This window comes from Suncus etruscus, chromosome 17 (genome assembly GCF_024139225.1).
Source record: "Suncus etruscus isolate mSunEtr1 chromosome 17, mSunEtr1.pri.cur, whole genome shotgun sequence".
In the NCBI taxonomy this organism is placed as follows: Eukaryota; Metazoa; Chordata; class Mammalia; order Eulipotyphla; family Soricidae; genus Suncus; species Suncus etruscus.
The window spans coordinates 39843495-39859130 of NC_064864.1; the positions used below are offsets into that span (position 1 = coordinate 39843495).

The 15636-nt window shown below is 35.9% G+C and overlaps 1 protein-coding gene and 1 pseudogene across 1 annotated transcript in view; both read left to right on the top strand.

The window, feature by feature from the left end:
* The window catches only part of CC2D2B (coiled-coil and C2 domain containing 2B), a 92756-nt gene that overhangs the window by 35858 nt on the left and 41262 nt on the right, over nucleotides 1-15636 (top strand). Inside the window, exons 18-22 of the mRNA XM_049790403.1 lie at nucleotides 651-851; nucleotides 6352-6444; nucleotides 8834-8925; nucleotides 10725-10895; nucleotides 12445-12526. Coding sequence (XP_049646360.1) covers nucleotides 651-851; nucleotides 6352-6444; nucleotides 8834-8925; nucleotides 10725-10895; nucleotides 12445-12526 — 639 coding nt within the window. The remainder of the gene's footprint in view (nucleotides 1-650; nucleotides 852-6351; nucleotides 6445-8833; nucleotides 8926-10724; nucleotides 10896-12444; nucleotides 12527-15636) is intronic.
* On the top strand, nucleotides 15186-15364 carry LOC125995141 (uncharacterized; annotated as a pseudogene).

Below are 15636 nucleotides of genomic sequence, written 5' to 3' on the forward strand. Positions count from 1 at the left end.
TATTTTATCCACCCTAAAAAAAATCTGTTTCCTTTGTAATGCTACTTATATATGGGGTCTTCTTACCTTGTCTTCCTGTTAAATTTTTTTTATGAAGGCCTACTATTCTGACTTTTGGTATGTCTTTTATTTTTGTGGTTTACCTTAGCTTGTGAAACTATAGATAATAAATGTTTCCCTCTCTACAGCAACTAGCATTCTTGTATATATTGTTTCTTGACAAGTGTACTTATTGAATAAAGCAATATCTAAATAAAAGCATGTAATTCATCTTCCTTGTTGTCACAGTGTGCCAACTGATATGCTGAACTGGTAACCAATGTGTAAAAATATTGATTCTTTCAAAACTCTCTTGGTTACCATACATTAATAGTCCATCTTTTACTCTTATGTACAAAACCAATATTTTTATTTTTCACTTGTGGCCTGGCCTGGGGAAAATTGGGAACCCAGATAAATTGGTTTCTGTTTGGTTTGCTTTGTTGGTTGTTTTTTTTTCAGATCCTATCTTTATAGATTCAACACTCTATTTCCTTCTTATATAGAAACTCTTATCTCATAATTGACAGAGAAAGTAATGTTTTGAAATAATTCTTGTATTTAAAAATTAAACATTTTAAGTTGGCACTTTATATATTTATGTTTTACAGTACATGAAACATAAGGGACAAGAAATTCCAAAATATTTTCGACTTGAACATTTACAAGATGAATTTGACTTTATGTCTGGAGAGGAAATTAAAAAAAATAAACGTTTCCAGCTATTGCAACTTAGAAATTCTGGTCAGTTAGACATTTTTCTTCGGCAGGTTCCCCTCTGTGATAATGAGATTCCAGATTTAATCTTCCAGGTACTTGATTTCTATTTAAATATGTTTTATTATCTAATGCTATTTTTCTGCATTAAATATATGTTATTTCTTTTCTTAATTGATAATCTCTGACAGATCCCTCTCTCTTCTTTAAGCACTAAAAATGTGCAAATTCCCCAAATTTAAAAAACACTCCCTTAACTTGCTTTTGCAAGTTATTTATCCAAGCTTATTTTGTGGTTAAATCCTGTAAGTATTTTTGTAAATTTTTATAAATTTTTGTAAATTTATGTATATATTGTATATTTTGCTGTTGAAAATGCATCACCAATTTAAGAGCAGTTGTTGGTGTAAAGAAGAGAAACACTACTGTATTAAATTTGCATATTGGAGCTATAAAGTGCATCTCTATTGTCAAACTTTCATAATGTAAAAAAATAAGGAAAAAAGGAGTCTTAACTTGTGTGGAGTGGTATTTCATTGTGTGTGTTTCTCCCCAACTCCATCTAGGTCATCTCATATTGGCTTTAAATTTGTGGATGGGGGAATATTTAAAAATATCATATTTATATTTATAAAATATCATAAATTATCAGCTGATGCAAACTAGGAGTTTTCTTTCCATACCCAGAGAACTGGTTGTTAAAAATTAACTACCAGTTTCTTGAGTCATCCCTGTGTATCAAGATTGTAGTATGTGATCTGGACCCTGAGCTACCCTGCTCTTTGAATTTATAACTCTTCCCCTTCAAGATACCTAAGAAAATAGCACCACAGAGAGGAGAAGGTGGAGATGTTTTCCTTCCAGGCAGAAATTGTCCAACTTATCTCTCTCATCAATACCTTTTATTCAAATAAGAAAATATATCTCCCCCGGTGTCCCATATGGTCCCCCAAGCCACAGGCAATGTCTGAGCGCTTAGCCAGGAGTAACCCCTGAACAATGTCTGAGCACTTAGCCAGGAGTAACCCGTGAGCATCACTGGATGTGGCCCAAAAACAAAACAAAAAAGAAAGAAAGAAAGAAAGAAAGAAAGAAAGAAAGAAAGAAAGAAAGAAAGAAAGAAAGAAAGAAAGAAAGAAAGAAAGAAAGAAAGAAAGAAAGAAAGAAAGAAGAAAGAAGAAAGAAAGAAAGAAAGAAAGAAAGAAAAGAAAGAAAGAAAGAAAGAAAGAAAGAAAGAAAGAAAGAAAGAAAGAAAGAAAGAAAGAAAGAAAGAAAGAAAGAAAGAAAGAAAGAAAGAAAGAAAGAAAGAAAGAAAGAAAGAAAGAAAGAAAGAAAGAAAGAAAGAAAGAAGGAAAGAAAGAAGGAAAGAAGGAAAGAAAGGAAAGAAAGGAAAGAAAGGAAAGAAAGGAAAGAAAGGAAAGAAAGGAAAGAAAAAGAAAGAAAAAGAAAGAAAAAGAAAGAAAAAGAAAGAAAAAGAAAAAGAAAGAAAGAGAAAAGAAAGAAAGTAAGAAAATATATCTCTTTTTAAATATAAATTACTTTATTGAAATATAATGTATCATATACCCTAGAAATACAAATATACAATGCAGAAAAGCCCTCTTCACTCCTATGTATATTGTAGCACTATTTACAATACCTGGAATCTGGAAACAATAACCCAAGTGCCTGAGAACAGATGATTGGATAAAGAAACTTAGTGCATCAATGCAGTGGAATACACTACAGCTGTTAGGAAAATTGAAGTCAAGAAATTCACTTATACCTGAATAGATATGGAGAGTATTATGCTGAATGAAATGAGTCAGAGGAAAGATAGATATAGAGGAATCTATCTCATTTGTGGAATCTAAGGGTGGGGGTAAAAGATAATATGGTAATAATATTCAGAGACAATAAAGATGAAAGCCAGATGGACCAATTCATGTTAAGAAGCTTTCTACAAAGAGTGGGAAGTGCAATTAGGATAGACAAGGGTCCACTATGACAAAGATAGTTGGAACTACACACTCTGCACAAGAACTAGGTGCTGAAAGGGGATAACATTATATGTATGGTACCCCTTAATTAACTATAGGGCAAATCACAGTGTCAAAAGGAATAAAAAAGGAAGAGAGAGAAATTAACTGGAAACATTGGTGGTGGGAAATGTGCACTGTTGAAGTGTGGTGTATATTGTATGACTAAAAATTATGAAAAAGTTTATGACTATGGTGCTTAAGAAAAATAAAATTTTAAATTTTTTCAAGAATTTCTGAAAGAATTTTATAGAATGCCTGTCTCAAATACAGGCAAAGGCTGGAGGAAGAGGGAGTTGGGGTGCATTGGTGGTGGGAATGTTGCACTGGTAAAGGGGGGTGTTCTTTTTTATAACTAAAACCCAACTACAAACATGTTTTTAATAATGGTGCTTAAAGATATTTAACCACAAAATATTTTTTCAAAATAAAACAAAGACTATATTTCACATACTTATCATAGTTTATTATAATACATTTGTTTTGAGATTAGTAGAAGTGAAATTATTAAAATAAGAAAGAAAAAGAAAAGAAGATAGCACCAAGAAAATTTTTGGACATAATTGTATCTAGCAATGACATCATTAAGTCATTGTCAGGAGGTTTAGTAAGCTATTGTTGCTACTGTTACCATTAGGTGGTTTCAGATAAGCATTGGCATCTAAGTTGGTGTGGACCTACAAGAATTACACTAATTTTAAAAAATTGGAGTTGTCGCACAGCTGCATTTGCAACTGTATGATCCAGAAAATTTAAGCATTATTCCTAGTTTTTGTGGCTTTTGTGGGACAAGTTTTTGACTTCCAGAAGTATGTGAAGGCAGGGGTAGGGTTCCCACACTCACACCAAAAATATTCTGAAGATGTTAGCTTAAATACCTGGATACCTGAAGTTTTGGTCAAATTAGTGCCTCTGCAGAGAACCACAGAAAAGTGAAGTTGGGTCATTGGTGAAGTGGGAATTGTGGGTGATGGGTGCATCAGGAATGGCTTTGGCAGGTATATATGGCCGGTATACCCAGAAATGTTTTTACAACTTAGTTTACATCTCTTTCAAGAACAGAGTAAGTCTTTGGAGCTGGCTAAATGTAGACATGGCATCTGCATGTTTGTGGGTGGGGGTGTTTTTGGCTGACAGAGTTTCTATAAGTATGAGAAAGTGGGGTAAGGTTGCCTGCACACACTCCAAAAACATTCTGGAGATGATAGACCAAATACTGGCATACCTGAAATTTTGTCAGATTGGTGTCTCTGCAGAGAGCTGTGGAGGAGTAGTGAAGGTTGGCCATTGGTCACATGGCAATTATGGATGATGGGTGCAGCAGGTGTGGATTTGGCAGAGTAGGAACTCAGACAAGGAAATATTTCTTCAGGAAGTCATCAGTAATTCTTCTGATACCTTGGACAAGATTCATTATAAAAAAAGGCTGAATCATCCAAGTTGGAAAGTAGTAAAGAGCTGAAAATAGATATTATCTCAGACAGCCAGGAATGCACTTTGACTTTGGTGCACTGGTATGACCACAAGCCTATCTCAGTATGCTTGTCTATTCCACTGATCTGAGGATCTGTCTTTAATCCAATACTATAATATAATATAATATAATATAAGTACAGTTTAAATTTAGGGAAAGTGATGCCTTTGTCTTCTTTTTCCAAAAGATTGCTTTAGTGATTCATAGAGGGTTTTTTTTTGTTCCATATTAATTTTATAAGTGTTTGATCTATTTCTTTTAAAAACATCATGAGTCTCCTTGTAGGGATTGCAATGTACCTACAAATTCTTTGAGGAATATTGCCATTTTAATTATATTAATCCTCCCAATCTATAATTTTAAATGTGTTCCCTTTTGCACATGTCCTCTTTTATTTATTGAATGGTATTTTGTAGGTTTTTGGGTCACACCCGGCAGTGCTCAGGGGTTATTCCTGGCTCCAGGCTCAGAAATTGCTCCTGGCAGGCACGGGGGACCATATGGGATGCTGGGATTCAAACCGATGACCTTCTGCATGAAAGGCAAATGCCTTACCTCCATGCTATCTCTCCGGCTCCAGAATAGGTCTTTTCACCTCTTTAGTTAAGTTGATTTTAAGGTACTTGATTTTGTAAATGGGATTGTTGTTTTTTTTTTTTAATATATCTTACTTCTCATTCACTTTTTGTACATAGGAAAGTCAGGGACTTTTCTATGTTAATTGTGTAGCCTGCCACTTTATTATAAAAATATTCTTCTTTTTTTTTTTTTTTGGTTTTTGGGCCACACCCGTTTGACGCTCAGGGGTTACTCCTGCCTATGTGCTCAGAAATCGCCCCTGGCTTGGGGGGACCATATGGGACGCCGGGGGATCGAACTGCGGTCCATCCTAGGCTAGCGCTGGCAAGGCAGACACCTTACCTCTAGCACCACCTTCCCGGCCCCTATAAAAATATTCTTTCTAAAAGCTTTTTTGTAAAGTCTTTAGAATTTTCTAAATATAGCATTATGTGATCACAAGTAATGAGAGCTTGACTTCTTCCTTAAAATCTGTATGCCCTTAATCTATTTTTCTTTCCTAATTGCAATGTCAAGTACTTTCAGTACAAAATGAAAAGTGGTGAGAGTGGCCAACCTTGTCTTGTACCTGATCTTAGAGGAAAGGCTTTTAGTTTTTCCCCATTGAGTATTCTTTGCTGTGAGTTTGTGGTAAATGGCTTTGACTATATTGAGGAAAGTTCCTTCAACTTTCATTTTGTTGGGAGTTTGTTTTTTTTTTAATATGCATAGATGCTGAATCTTGGGAGAGGTGTTCTGTGTTGCTTTCCCACTGTGACCTTTGCAGTCTGAAAGTGTTTCTTGTGTGTTGTTGTATAGCTGACTGCCTAGAAGAAATGTACACTCACAGAGAAGGAGCACTCTTCCTGGATATGCTGTTCTGGGGGTTAAATAGCACTTTTGAGTCACAATGTGGACCCCAATGCTACCCTGTATGCCTCAGTTTCTTGGGCTATGTGCTTGTTTTATTTTTTTTAGTGATTGCTAGTAAATGCATCCATGAAAAATATCTCTTTATTCATATTACATCATTTTATCAATCAAAAATGCTGGAGGACCATTGTCAAGCAATGCTCATGAGGCCCAGGGACAACATTTAGTGACACTCAAGCCAAATTATTTGGTGATAGGGCCTAACAATATGGCATTGATCAATGGATCACCAGGGCTTCACCTGGTGGTGACCTGGGAGGGTGCTTGGTGGTGTCAGTGATTGTATTTGGAGCCTTTCATATGCAGGGCATGCACTGTAGATCCAAGCTATTTCTTCAAATCCTCTATTGCTTTTTTTCTATCAATTTTAAAAAATGAGTGAACCTTTTTATAGTATATATAGAAAGAATTTACAGTATATCAAAATGTAGTCACAAACTGTTTTTTACCTAATTCTTAGTGTAAGAGTGATAAGAAGTGGCTTCTCTAATTGTTACTTTGTTTACTGATGTTTCCTATATATGAGCTGAAATTAGTAGTGTCATATTTCAGGTTGTATTATCAGAATTCTGTTCAGTTCCAGAGGAAAATCTAACTTTATTTTTTGCATAGGAATATGAAAGTCAGACAGAGAAGGATAAATCTATTTCAGATGCAAATTCTATTATAGAACAAAGGATTAATTCTGCCAATTTTCTAAAAAAGGTAATTAAAAATTATTGGGCCAGAGAGATAATATGGAGGTGAGGAGTCTGCCTTGCATGCAGAAGGACAGAGTTCGAATTCCGGCATCCCATATAGTCCCCCGAGCCTACCAGGAGTGATTTCTGAGCGCATACCAGGAGTAACCCCTGAGTGCTGCCAGATATGACCCCCCCAAAAAAAAAGTTACTACAAATTAGTAGTGCCAATATGTTTGCACTTTCTTTTCTGAAAACTATTTGACTGGATACTAGTATTATACATTTTTATAAAAACACGTGTACTCCCCCAATTTCCTCAACACTCTTAACCTTCTTTAAGCAGTTCCTAATCTAAGCTGTAATTGATAGAAGCTTTAAGTACATTTTCTCTCAGAAAATAGATATTCTCAATAATTTATACCTTCCCTTTTTTATGTTTTGAGGAAGCCCAGAAAAGAGTGCTGCAGGGAATCAGGAAGTAAAAGAGAAAGAAATGTCTGGAGATGCTTGTACTTTTATAGACATCACAAAAAGTAGCATGCTTTAAGATTATTTTGTAATCACTTCTGCTCCTTGTAAAGACTTTTTTGCTACCTATATATAGTTTAAATCTTAAACAATGATTACTTTAACTGCAAATGCTGGAAAAAATTTGACTAATATTAGAGCCCTGTTAAGTCCATATCTTTCTTGTGGGTTGGGGGAGGATGGGGTGGAGTTAACCATAGACAACTTCCTGTGTTGTGGTGATTGGTGGCTGATCTGGAATGGCAACAGCAAAGAATGATGTCCCAGCAGCTCAAGAAATACTAAATATAGACCTCCAAAAATGTTTGCATCACCTCTATCTGTATATTTATTTAATTTATTCAGTAGCTATTCATTGAGATAATCTATCTTGGATCAATACTTGTATTAGACTTTGGTATTAGCGCAATAAGAAAAATAGTCAAAATTCCCTGCCTTCTTTAAGGAAGTCATGCTGATGGGGAAGTCAAATAATAAAGTATTGATGTGTTAAAGAAAGAAGTGTGCTATATAAAATAAAATAAAATAAAAGGACAGGAAATAATATAAGGGGAGATATGCTTATAAATAGATATTAGAAAAAATTATTGAATCTAGACATTTCTCATGCCAGACATTTTGATGCCAGAATAAATCAATATGTGGGAATATATTAAAAGATTAGGAAAGCTGATGAGAAAGTACACTTCAGTAAAAACACTAAAGGAGATGAGGGAACTAATCATGGAGTGTTCCAGAAGAAAATTCTAGACTGAGGAAACCACTTCTGAGAAAAAAAAAAACATTACTGCCCTTTTCGTGAACTCAATCTATGTAATGTGCCCCCCCCAAAAGAGGGGGGAAGTGAGTAGTGAGATGTGAAAAGAGAAAGGGGGGAGAGAGAATAAGCAGTGTTGGGGTAGAGGTGAGTGGTTCATCTTTTGTTTGTTTGTTTTTGGGCCACATCCGGTGATGCTCTGGGGTTACTCTTAGCTATGCACTAAGAAATCACTCCTGGCTTGGGGGGCCATATGGGACACCTAGGCTAACATGGGCAAAGCACAGATGCCCTACCCCTTGCGCCATTGCTCCGGTCCAAGTGGTTCATCTTTAAGGGAAATGGCTACATATGATAAAATCATTTTTAGATATTTTATTTTTTTATTATCTTGGTACTATCCTATATTCCTAGCTCTTTCAATCTGATTACTAGACTATAGTCTATATTAACTTTGAAATGATCGTATTGGGACAGGAGTCTGAAAATTGCTTCTTTCTGGTTTTATGTCTGAAAGTCTAAACATGTTGAGAAAGGCCTGGGGTAGACAAGATAGAGATTTCCTCAGATTGCAGAATTTCAGAGTCCTTAAAGAACGAAAGTCTGTGGATTTTGAAAATAAGAAGGGCTTGGAATAGTGGAAGAATAGCTCTGTTGAAGTTATAAATTTCTTTCATGCTGATAGAATGAAAATATTAAGTCAGTGTAGGATTGACTCAAAGGAAATAAAGAAATGTGATTACATTTCCTTTTCAAGGGTGGGTCAAGAAGCAGGTTGTTTACAAATGGCGAGGATAGAAACACATTCACAGGAGAATTATCATCGTTGGTGTAACTGCTTCTATCCTTACATACTGTGAGACAGAATGAAAAGAGAGCAGTTTAAGATGAATTGAGATACATGTGTGGAGGGATAAAAAGACGATTTTTTTAACTTGTTCATGTGTGATCTGTTTAGGAATGGTTTTTAATAAGGATAGAAAATAGAACCATATTTCACTTATCTAATCCACCTTTCTGTTCATTGCTTTAAAATATGAAGTAAAATAACAGTGACACTAGTCACATTGTAAATACTTAATCTTAAATATAAACTGCATTTTTTAATTTTAAACTTTTTTAATAGATGAGAAGGCTGATAATGAAGAAAATTATCAAAGTTAGCAAATTTAAGCTCTCAGACATTGTAACTGATTACGAAGAAATTGTATCTGCCAGGTACTTAATATATCATAGTTATTTATTTAAATATGAAATATAAATCTTTATGCTGATATTTTAAAGATCCAGTTTTTTATTTTTACATTTAGTTGTCATTATGAAACAAAATGAAAACATAAATGACAAGTATATTTTGTCATTTTATAATATTGCATGTTTGGACATAGCTATAATATGTGTTTATAAATGTATGTTGATTTATTTTCTAATCCTTTATTGAAATAAACTTATTTCAGGTAAGAAAGAAAATAAAACCTTTATCCCAAATTAATTTTGCCTTAAACCATTTCCTGTTCTGAGATTGATACTGAAAAATCATTGCTGGTACTCCACGCCCTAAATGTGTAATCTTCATATTCACAACTGAGTCATCAGGTGAACACAGAGTCACTGTGACTACAGACATGATTTAGAAGAGCCAACTGAAGAAACTCAATTCTCCTGCTGTCTGTGAAATTTGGGGTAGGAAGAAGAGTGAGCATGCCAGGTTTCTGGGAACAACCTAGGAATATTTTTATATTCCTGGTCTTGCCAGTAAGATGTTAATTGGTTCTGAATGCCAAAGTCTCTGTTGTTCTTCTTTAGTCTTGGGGGAATATGAGTGTGATCATAAAGCTATAATAGTCCATGAGTTTGTGTTTTTGGTGAGGGAAGCATTTTAAGCCAATAACTCCTGTGTCAAGATCATGTTGAAAAGTTGAGAGATCTGGGGCCGGGCGGTGGCGCTAGAGGTAAGGTATGTCTGCCTTGCCTGCGCTAGCGTAGGACCGACCGCGGTTCGATCCCCTGGCGTCCCATATGGTCCCCCAAGCCAGGAGCAACTTCTGAGTGCATAGCCAGGAGTAACCCCTGAGCATCACCGGGTGTGGCCCAAAAACCAAAAAAAAAAGAAAAAAAAAAAAAAAAAAAGAAAAGTTGAGAGATCTAACCAGTTCTGTGGAAATGAAGAATTCATTCCTGAAGAATGAATAAATATTCTCTGAAAGATCATCATGCTTTATGAAATTACTTCTGATGCCCTCGTCTCTTCTTTTTTTTTTTTGGGGGGGGGGGGCACACCCAGTGACGCTCAGGGGGTACTCCTGGCTATGTACTCAGAAGTCACTCCTGGCTTGGGGGACCATATGAGACGCCGGGGGATTGAACCCTGGTCCATCCTAGGCTAGCGCTGGCAAGGCAGACACCTAACCTCTAGCGCCACCGCCCCGGCCCCGCCCTTGTCTCTTCTTATACCACACACCCTAAAAATCTTGGAACAATCACATTATCTCTTTACAGGAGAGTGGACATAGAAGCAATGTTGTATTTACAAAAAGGATTTCTTCCTTGGAACAACTCTGCCACATCTCCACAAAGAGAATGAGTTCAGAATAATGGCCTTATTTTCTCAATAATTTTGGGGAGAAGCCTCCTAATTAGTTCTCAGGAAAACTAGATGACCCTTCTCTGTAGATTCTCAGCCAACTGGCTTTCAGTTTAATGTAAGTGCCCCAGACTGGTCCTGTATTGTCTGAGATAACCCAGGCAACTCTTGTGGTGCTCTGAGGCCTACAAAACCATATCTGAGGCCTACAAAACCACATCCTGCATTGCACTAGACTAAGCCTCCAGGGCTATGCCTGGTAATTTTCACAGAGACCAGGTGGTACCAGAGTCCTACTAGTAAAGGTGTATGCTAGTCAAGCATACCTTAATCCCTTACTATCTCTCCGGTCTGATAATAGTTATTTGTTAATGTTTATATTTTAAAATGAAATTATATGTGTATGTGCAGCTAATCCTTCTATACTTTTTAGTCAGTTGACACATGCTGTTTATAAGCTTGTTGAACAACGAAGAAAGTTAAAGCCTCAGAGAAAAGAAAGGAAGAAAGTGGGAGCACAGGCTCTCTGTGATGGAGATGTTAAGATTCTTGTCAGAATATTGAGGGCTTATAATATTCCTGCTAGGAAAAAAGCCATAAATAGGTAAGCCAATATACATCTGTTTTTAGAGTTGCTAAAGATCCTTATCCATGCTGTTATTCATAAAGCTTTTCCATTATTAATGTCAGTATACAAAAGCTGAAAGTTGAAGTTGGGTAGTCAAACTTAATTTATTGCCAAATATTAAAAGTTTTCAGAAACTTGAGAAGCTCAGAATAACTTAAGCATGTATATTTTGAGACACTAATAATCAAATAAATGCCCATTTACCTTATTTCCTTTGTTTTGTTTTGTTTGGGGGCAGTACTCAGGGGTTACTCCTGGCTCTATGCACAGAAATCATTTCTGGCAGGCTCGGGGAACTATATGGGATGCCGGGAATTGAACCCTGGTCAGCCACATGCAAGGCAAACACATCCTACTCATTGTGCTATCATTTCAGTTCCCCCTAATTTCCTATTGAAAAAATAAAGTGAAGATCCTTTTGCCAGCTTCAGTTCTTTCCACCACTGCCCCTTTCAGTATTGAAAGTATAATACTGGAGAAAATAGAACATTGGCACTGTTTTGGACTTATTATTTTTGTGGATATCCCTAAAAGCATGAGATTGACCATTTCTTCTATAGGCATTTAGTTTTTATTTGCATTTCTTCAGCAGAAACTATATAGGGCAATGCCATGGTGGCCGACACTATAGGATGACCAGTTTAAGGTATCATGAATAATAAGCAAGTGTTCATATATAAATATATACAAATGTATCTGAATATTTGGCATCTCTTATATACTTAGTTTCATATATTATGAATATTTAGTACCTAGGTACCTCTAGAATGTTAAATTTATTCAAGCATACTTAACATGCTCTACCTGCTTATCATGTGTTTAACCACACCTGTAAATTCTCCATTTGTAAAACAAATTGCTTATTAGCTTCTATAGATGATTAAGACCCCTTAATTACCAGGGACATAGCTTAGTGGTAGATTTCTTGCCTTGTACTTATGAAGACCTGACATCATCATCCCAGGCACAATATTATTTATATCAAATATATTTACATATGCACATATCTTATGTTTTATAAGGTATCATCTTAAAAATTTATATTCTAAAATAGATATATTTCAAAAGTTAACTTTTGTAAAATAAGGGAATAATAAACCATTTATTTTTCTATGATAATCAATTTATAAAAGAAAATACTGTAATTTCTTCTCTGGCACTACATGATCTTCCAGGGTTGCTGGGAATACCACCTGAGCACAGAGCTGGCAGCCTCCCCAAAGCTTGGACAAGGTGTGATTCCCCTCCAAACTAAATTTTAAAAAAAAGTTTAAAAGAATTTTATAGCATGAATATAGGAAGCCTATAATTTTAAAGTGTTACCTGCCTTCATAGTTTAGCATTTTGGATTCACCATTCCAGAGTATCAAACATCAAATGTTTATCGTTAACTATCTAAAATATGAATCTGAAGAAAATATAAAGATCTAGGGTAATGGAATTAAACATCTTTATAAGTGTAAGCAAAAACCATTCCCATCAAAACTAAAAGTTAAAGTATGTTTCTATTTTGCTTTTCCTGAAGAACCCTGGATATGCCCACTTACTCTGTATCATCCAGACCTTGCCTCAGACATAAAGAAGCAATAAAATCAGTAGTTTCAGATGTAAGTATTTAATGTACAGATTTAGTACTTCTTAAAAATACATTTTTATTATACTTACCCTAAATTTTAATTGACTTCTAATATGTCTCTTTATCACAAATTTCTTGAGCTTCCAGATTATTTGTCAATAGTGAAATGCTCTTGATAAATGAAATTCTAAGCAGTTTATTCTTGGCTCCCTAGATTTCAGGAAATATAAAATTCTCTTATATCTGTACTATAATCTATTTATAGTGAAAATATTTTTTATTTAACTGGCCCTTTTCTACCAATAAACAAATCTTATATCACCCCATAGCAATATCATATATATTTTAAAACCCATTACAGCGGCCGAAACAATAGCATTGCATTAGCCTTGCACATGACCAACCCCAGAAGGATTCCGGTTCGATTGCCGGCATCCATATGGTCCCCCAAGCCTGGCAAGAGCAACCTGAGCACAGAACCAGGAGTAACTCCCGAACACTGCTGGTGTGACCCAAGAACCAAATAAATAAATAATAAAACCTTTTACATACCATCCTTTATCCTTTACAGCTCATGAATTACTACTTAACTTGCCATGTTCAAGGCAGTGTTTTCTTTAAGTTCCCCCTTGTTTTCTTTTAAGTAAAAAAGTTTTTATTTAGAAATTCTGAGGAAGGGAATAAGAGAGAAAGAGAGAGAGAATAAGTGAATTATGTACTCAAGAGAGAGCACAGGCTTCTCCAAAGGTGGAAAGAACCCCAGAACACATTTCAATGTTAAAGTATCAAAGTACACATCTCAAGAGGAGAGATACAGGCAACATATGTTTGAGCATCATGTACCAAAAAGGAAACACATGTGTGCCTCCCTTTATCCTTAGCCCATAAATTTCCTCTCTGGAGAAAATCTTATTTATGGTCTCTTATTTCAATGCATTATTGGTTTACCGGTGCAGTTCCCCCCAAGATTTTAAAATCCTAGTGGCACATTCCATTTTATATACCAAGAAAATACTGACATTAAGTAGAACTAAAATTTGGAGATTTGTTATATTTATATTTTTTGTTTGTTTTCTTTTGTTTTTGTTTTTGTTTTTTGGGCCACACCCGGCGTTGCTCAGGGGTTACTCCTGGCTGTCTGCTCAGAAATAGCCCCTGGCAGGCACGGGGGACCATATGGGACACCGGGATTCGAACCAACCACCTTTGGTCCTGGATCGGCTGCTTGCAAGGCAAACGCCACTGTGCTATCTCTCCAGACCCTATATATTTTAATGTATTGAAGTAACAGTAGTTTACAAGAGTTTATGCTTTTATATTTTAAGTTTTTATATTACTATAATTTTATAGTTTAAATATATAATTTTTTTATATTTTAAGCACTCTTAACCATTATCTATAACATACTTGCTTTCCCCTTTCCTGCCCCTTTTAAACTATAATTTTGAGATACAATAATTTACAATGTTAGTGATACTTTCATACTTACATAGTCCCCACACACACCACCAGAATGCCCGCTTACGTCCACCAATATCCCAAGGACCCTTCCCATTCCCATTCCCATTCCCCTTTTATTATTGTTTATGAGATAAACTCATTTTGTAGACCAACTCTCCAATTCTGTTACCTTTGCCCATTTGTTACTCCTTGTGAACTTTCTTCTCTTTTTCCCTTCCCCTTCCTTACATATATATTTATTTATTTAATATTTAATGATATTTGTTTTGTATAATATATATTGCTCATATACCCTCTGCTCTTTAAGGTAACTTCATTTATACCATCAGAATCATCTAAAGGACTTGGGGCTGGCATGATAGTATAGTAGGTAGGCACTTACTTTGCATGCAACCAATTCAGGTTCAATCCTCAGCACCACATATGGTCTCCCAAACCTCTCCAGGAATGATCCTTGACTTGGAGTCATATTAAGTATTTAGAGGCTTTTATAATATTCTCTTTGGTGTATATTTCCCTGCCTGCTTTCCCACCTATGACCTTTCAGGTAGGGGGCAGTGCTTAGATCTGAATAAATTGGAGTTAAAGTGGGAGGATGGGGTCCTTTTGCAGCTGGCTACGGAGCTCTAGAGTCTTGGAGCAGCTGGCAGGTTGGTAAAGGATTTTGTGTCCGACCTTCTTGCCTCTTTTTACCCCCCTGTCTGTGTGAATTATTTACGGTAGATTTATACAACCAAAGCTGCTTCCTGGTGGACAGGAGAATGGGAATTGCCTTCCCTTCCTGGGAGCTCTGTGGGAATCAAACCTCATCCAATATTTTAGAGTAAGCCTCTCAGCATTGCTGACTGTGCCCCCCCCCCAAAGAAAACACCACAAACAAAAATAATCTGTTTACTTTCATTGTATACTGTTCCCTTGCATATCTTTATATGCTCCCTATAAATCAGACCATGTATTATTCTTTTTTTTTTCTTCTTTTAACTTGTTTTCCTTAGTATGACACTCTCCAGGCTGCCTCTTGTTGCTGCACCATAGTTATTCTTCCATGGACAGCTTCTCTTCTCACCCGTGTCCTGTTCACCACTGCCACAGATAGCACTATGCTTTTAATTCTATTTGGGCTTGTAGTTTTTGCTTTGATCATTAGAATATGCTGCACTTATTTTTTTTATAAAATCTTTATTTTAGTATATGTGCTGCCTAAGCGAGCACATAAAATCTTTATTTTAATACTTACCTGGCAGGGGAGATACCATGACCACAAAGGTGGTTTCCCCAGGGCGAGGTTTATCCATTGCACTCTGGATGTGTTGACCCCTGCAATTTCCCCAAATGTGGGAAACTTGACTGCATAATTTGTGGTAGTGGGGGACTTTATATTAAAAAATAATTTTTATTTAAGCACCATGATTACAAGCATGAGTGTAGTTGGGTTTCAGTCATAAACAGAACACCCCCTTCACCAGTGAAACATTCCCACCACTAATGCTCCCCCTTCCCAACTTTTTCCTGTATTCAAGACAGGCATTCTACTTCTCTCATTAAGATTGTCATGATAGTTTTTAGTGTAGTTATTTCTCTAACTGCACTCACCACTCTTTGTGATGAGCTTCATATTGTGAGCCAGTCCTTCCTGCCCTTATCTCTATGTCTCTGGGCATTATTACAATAATGTCCTTA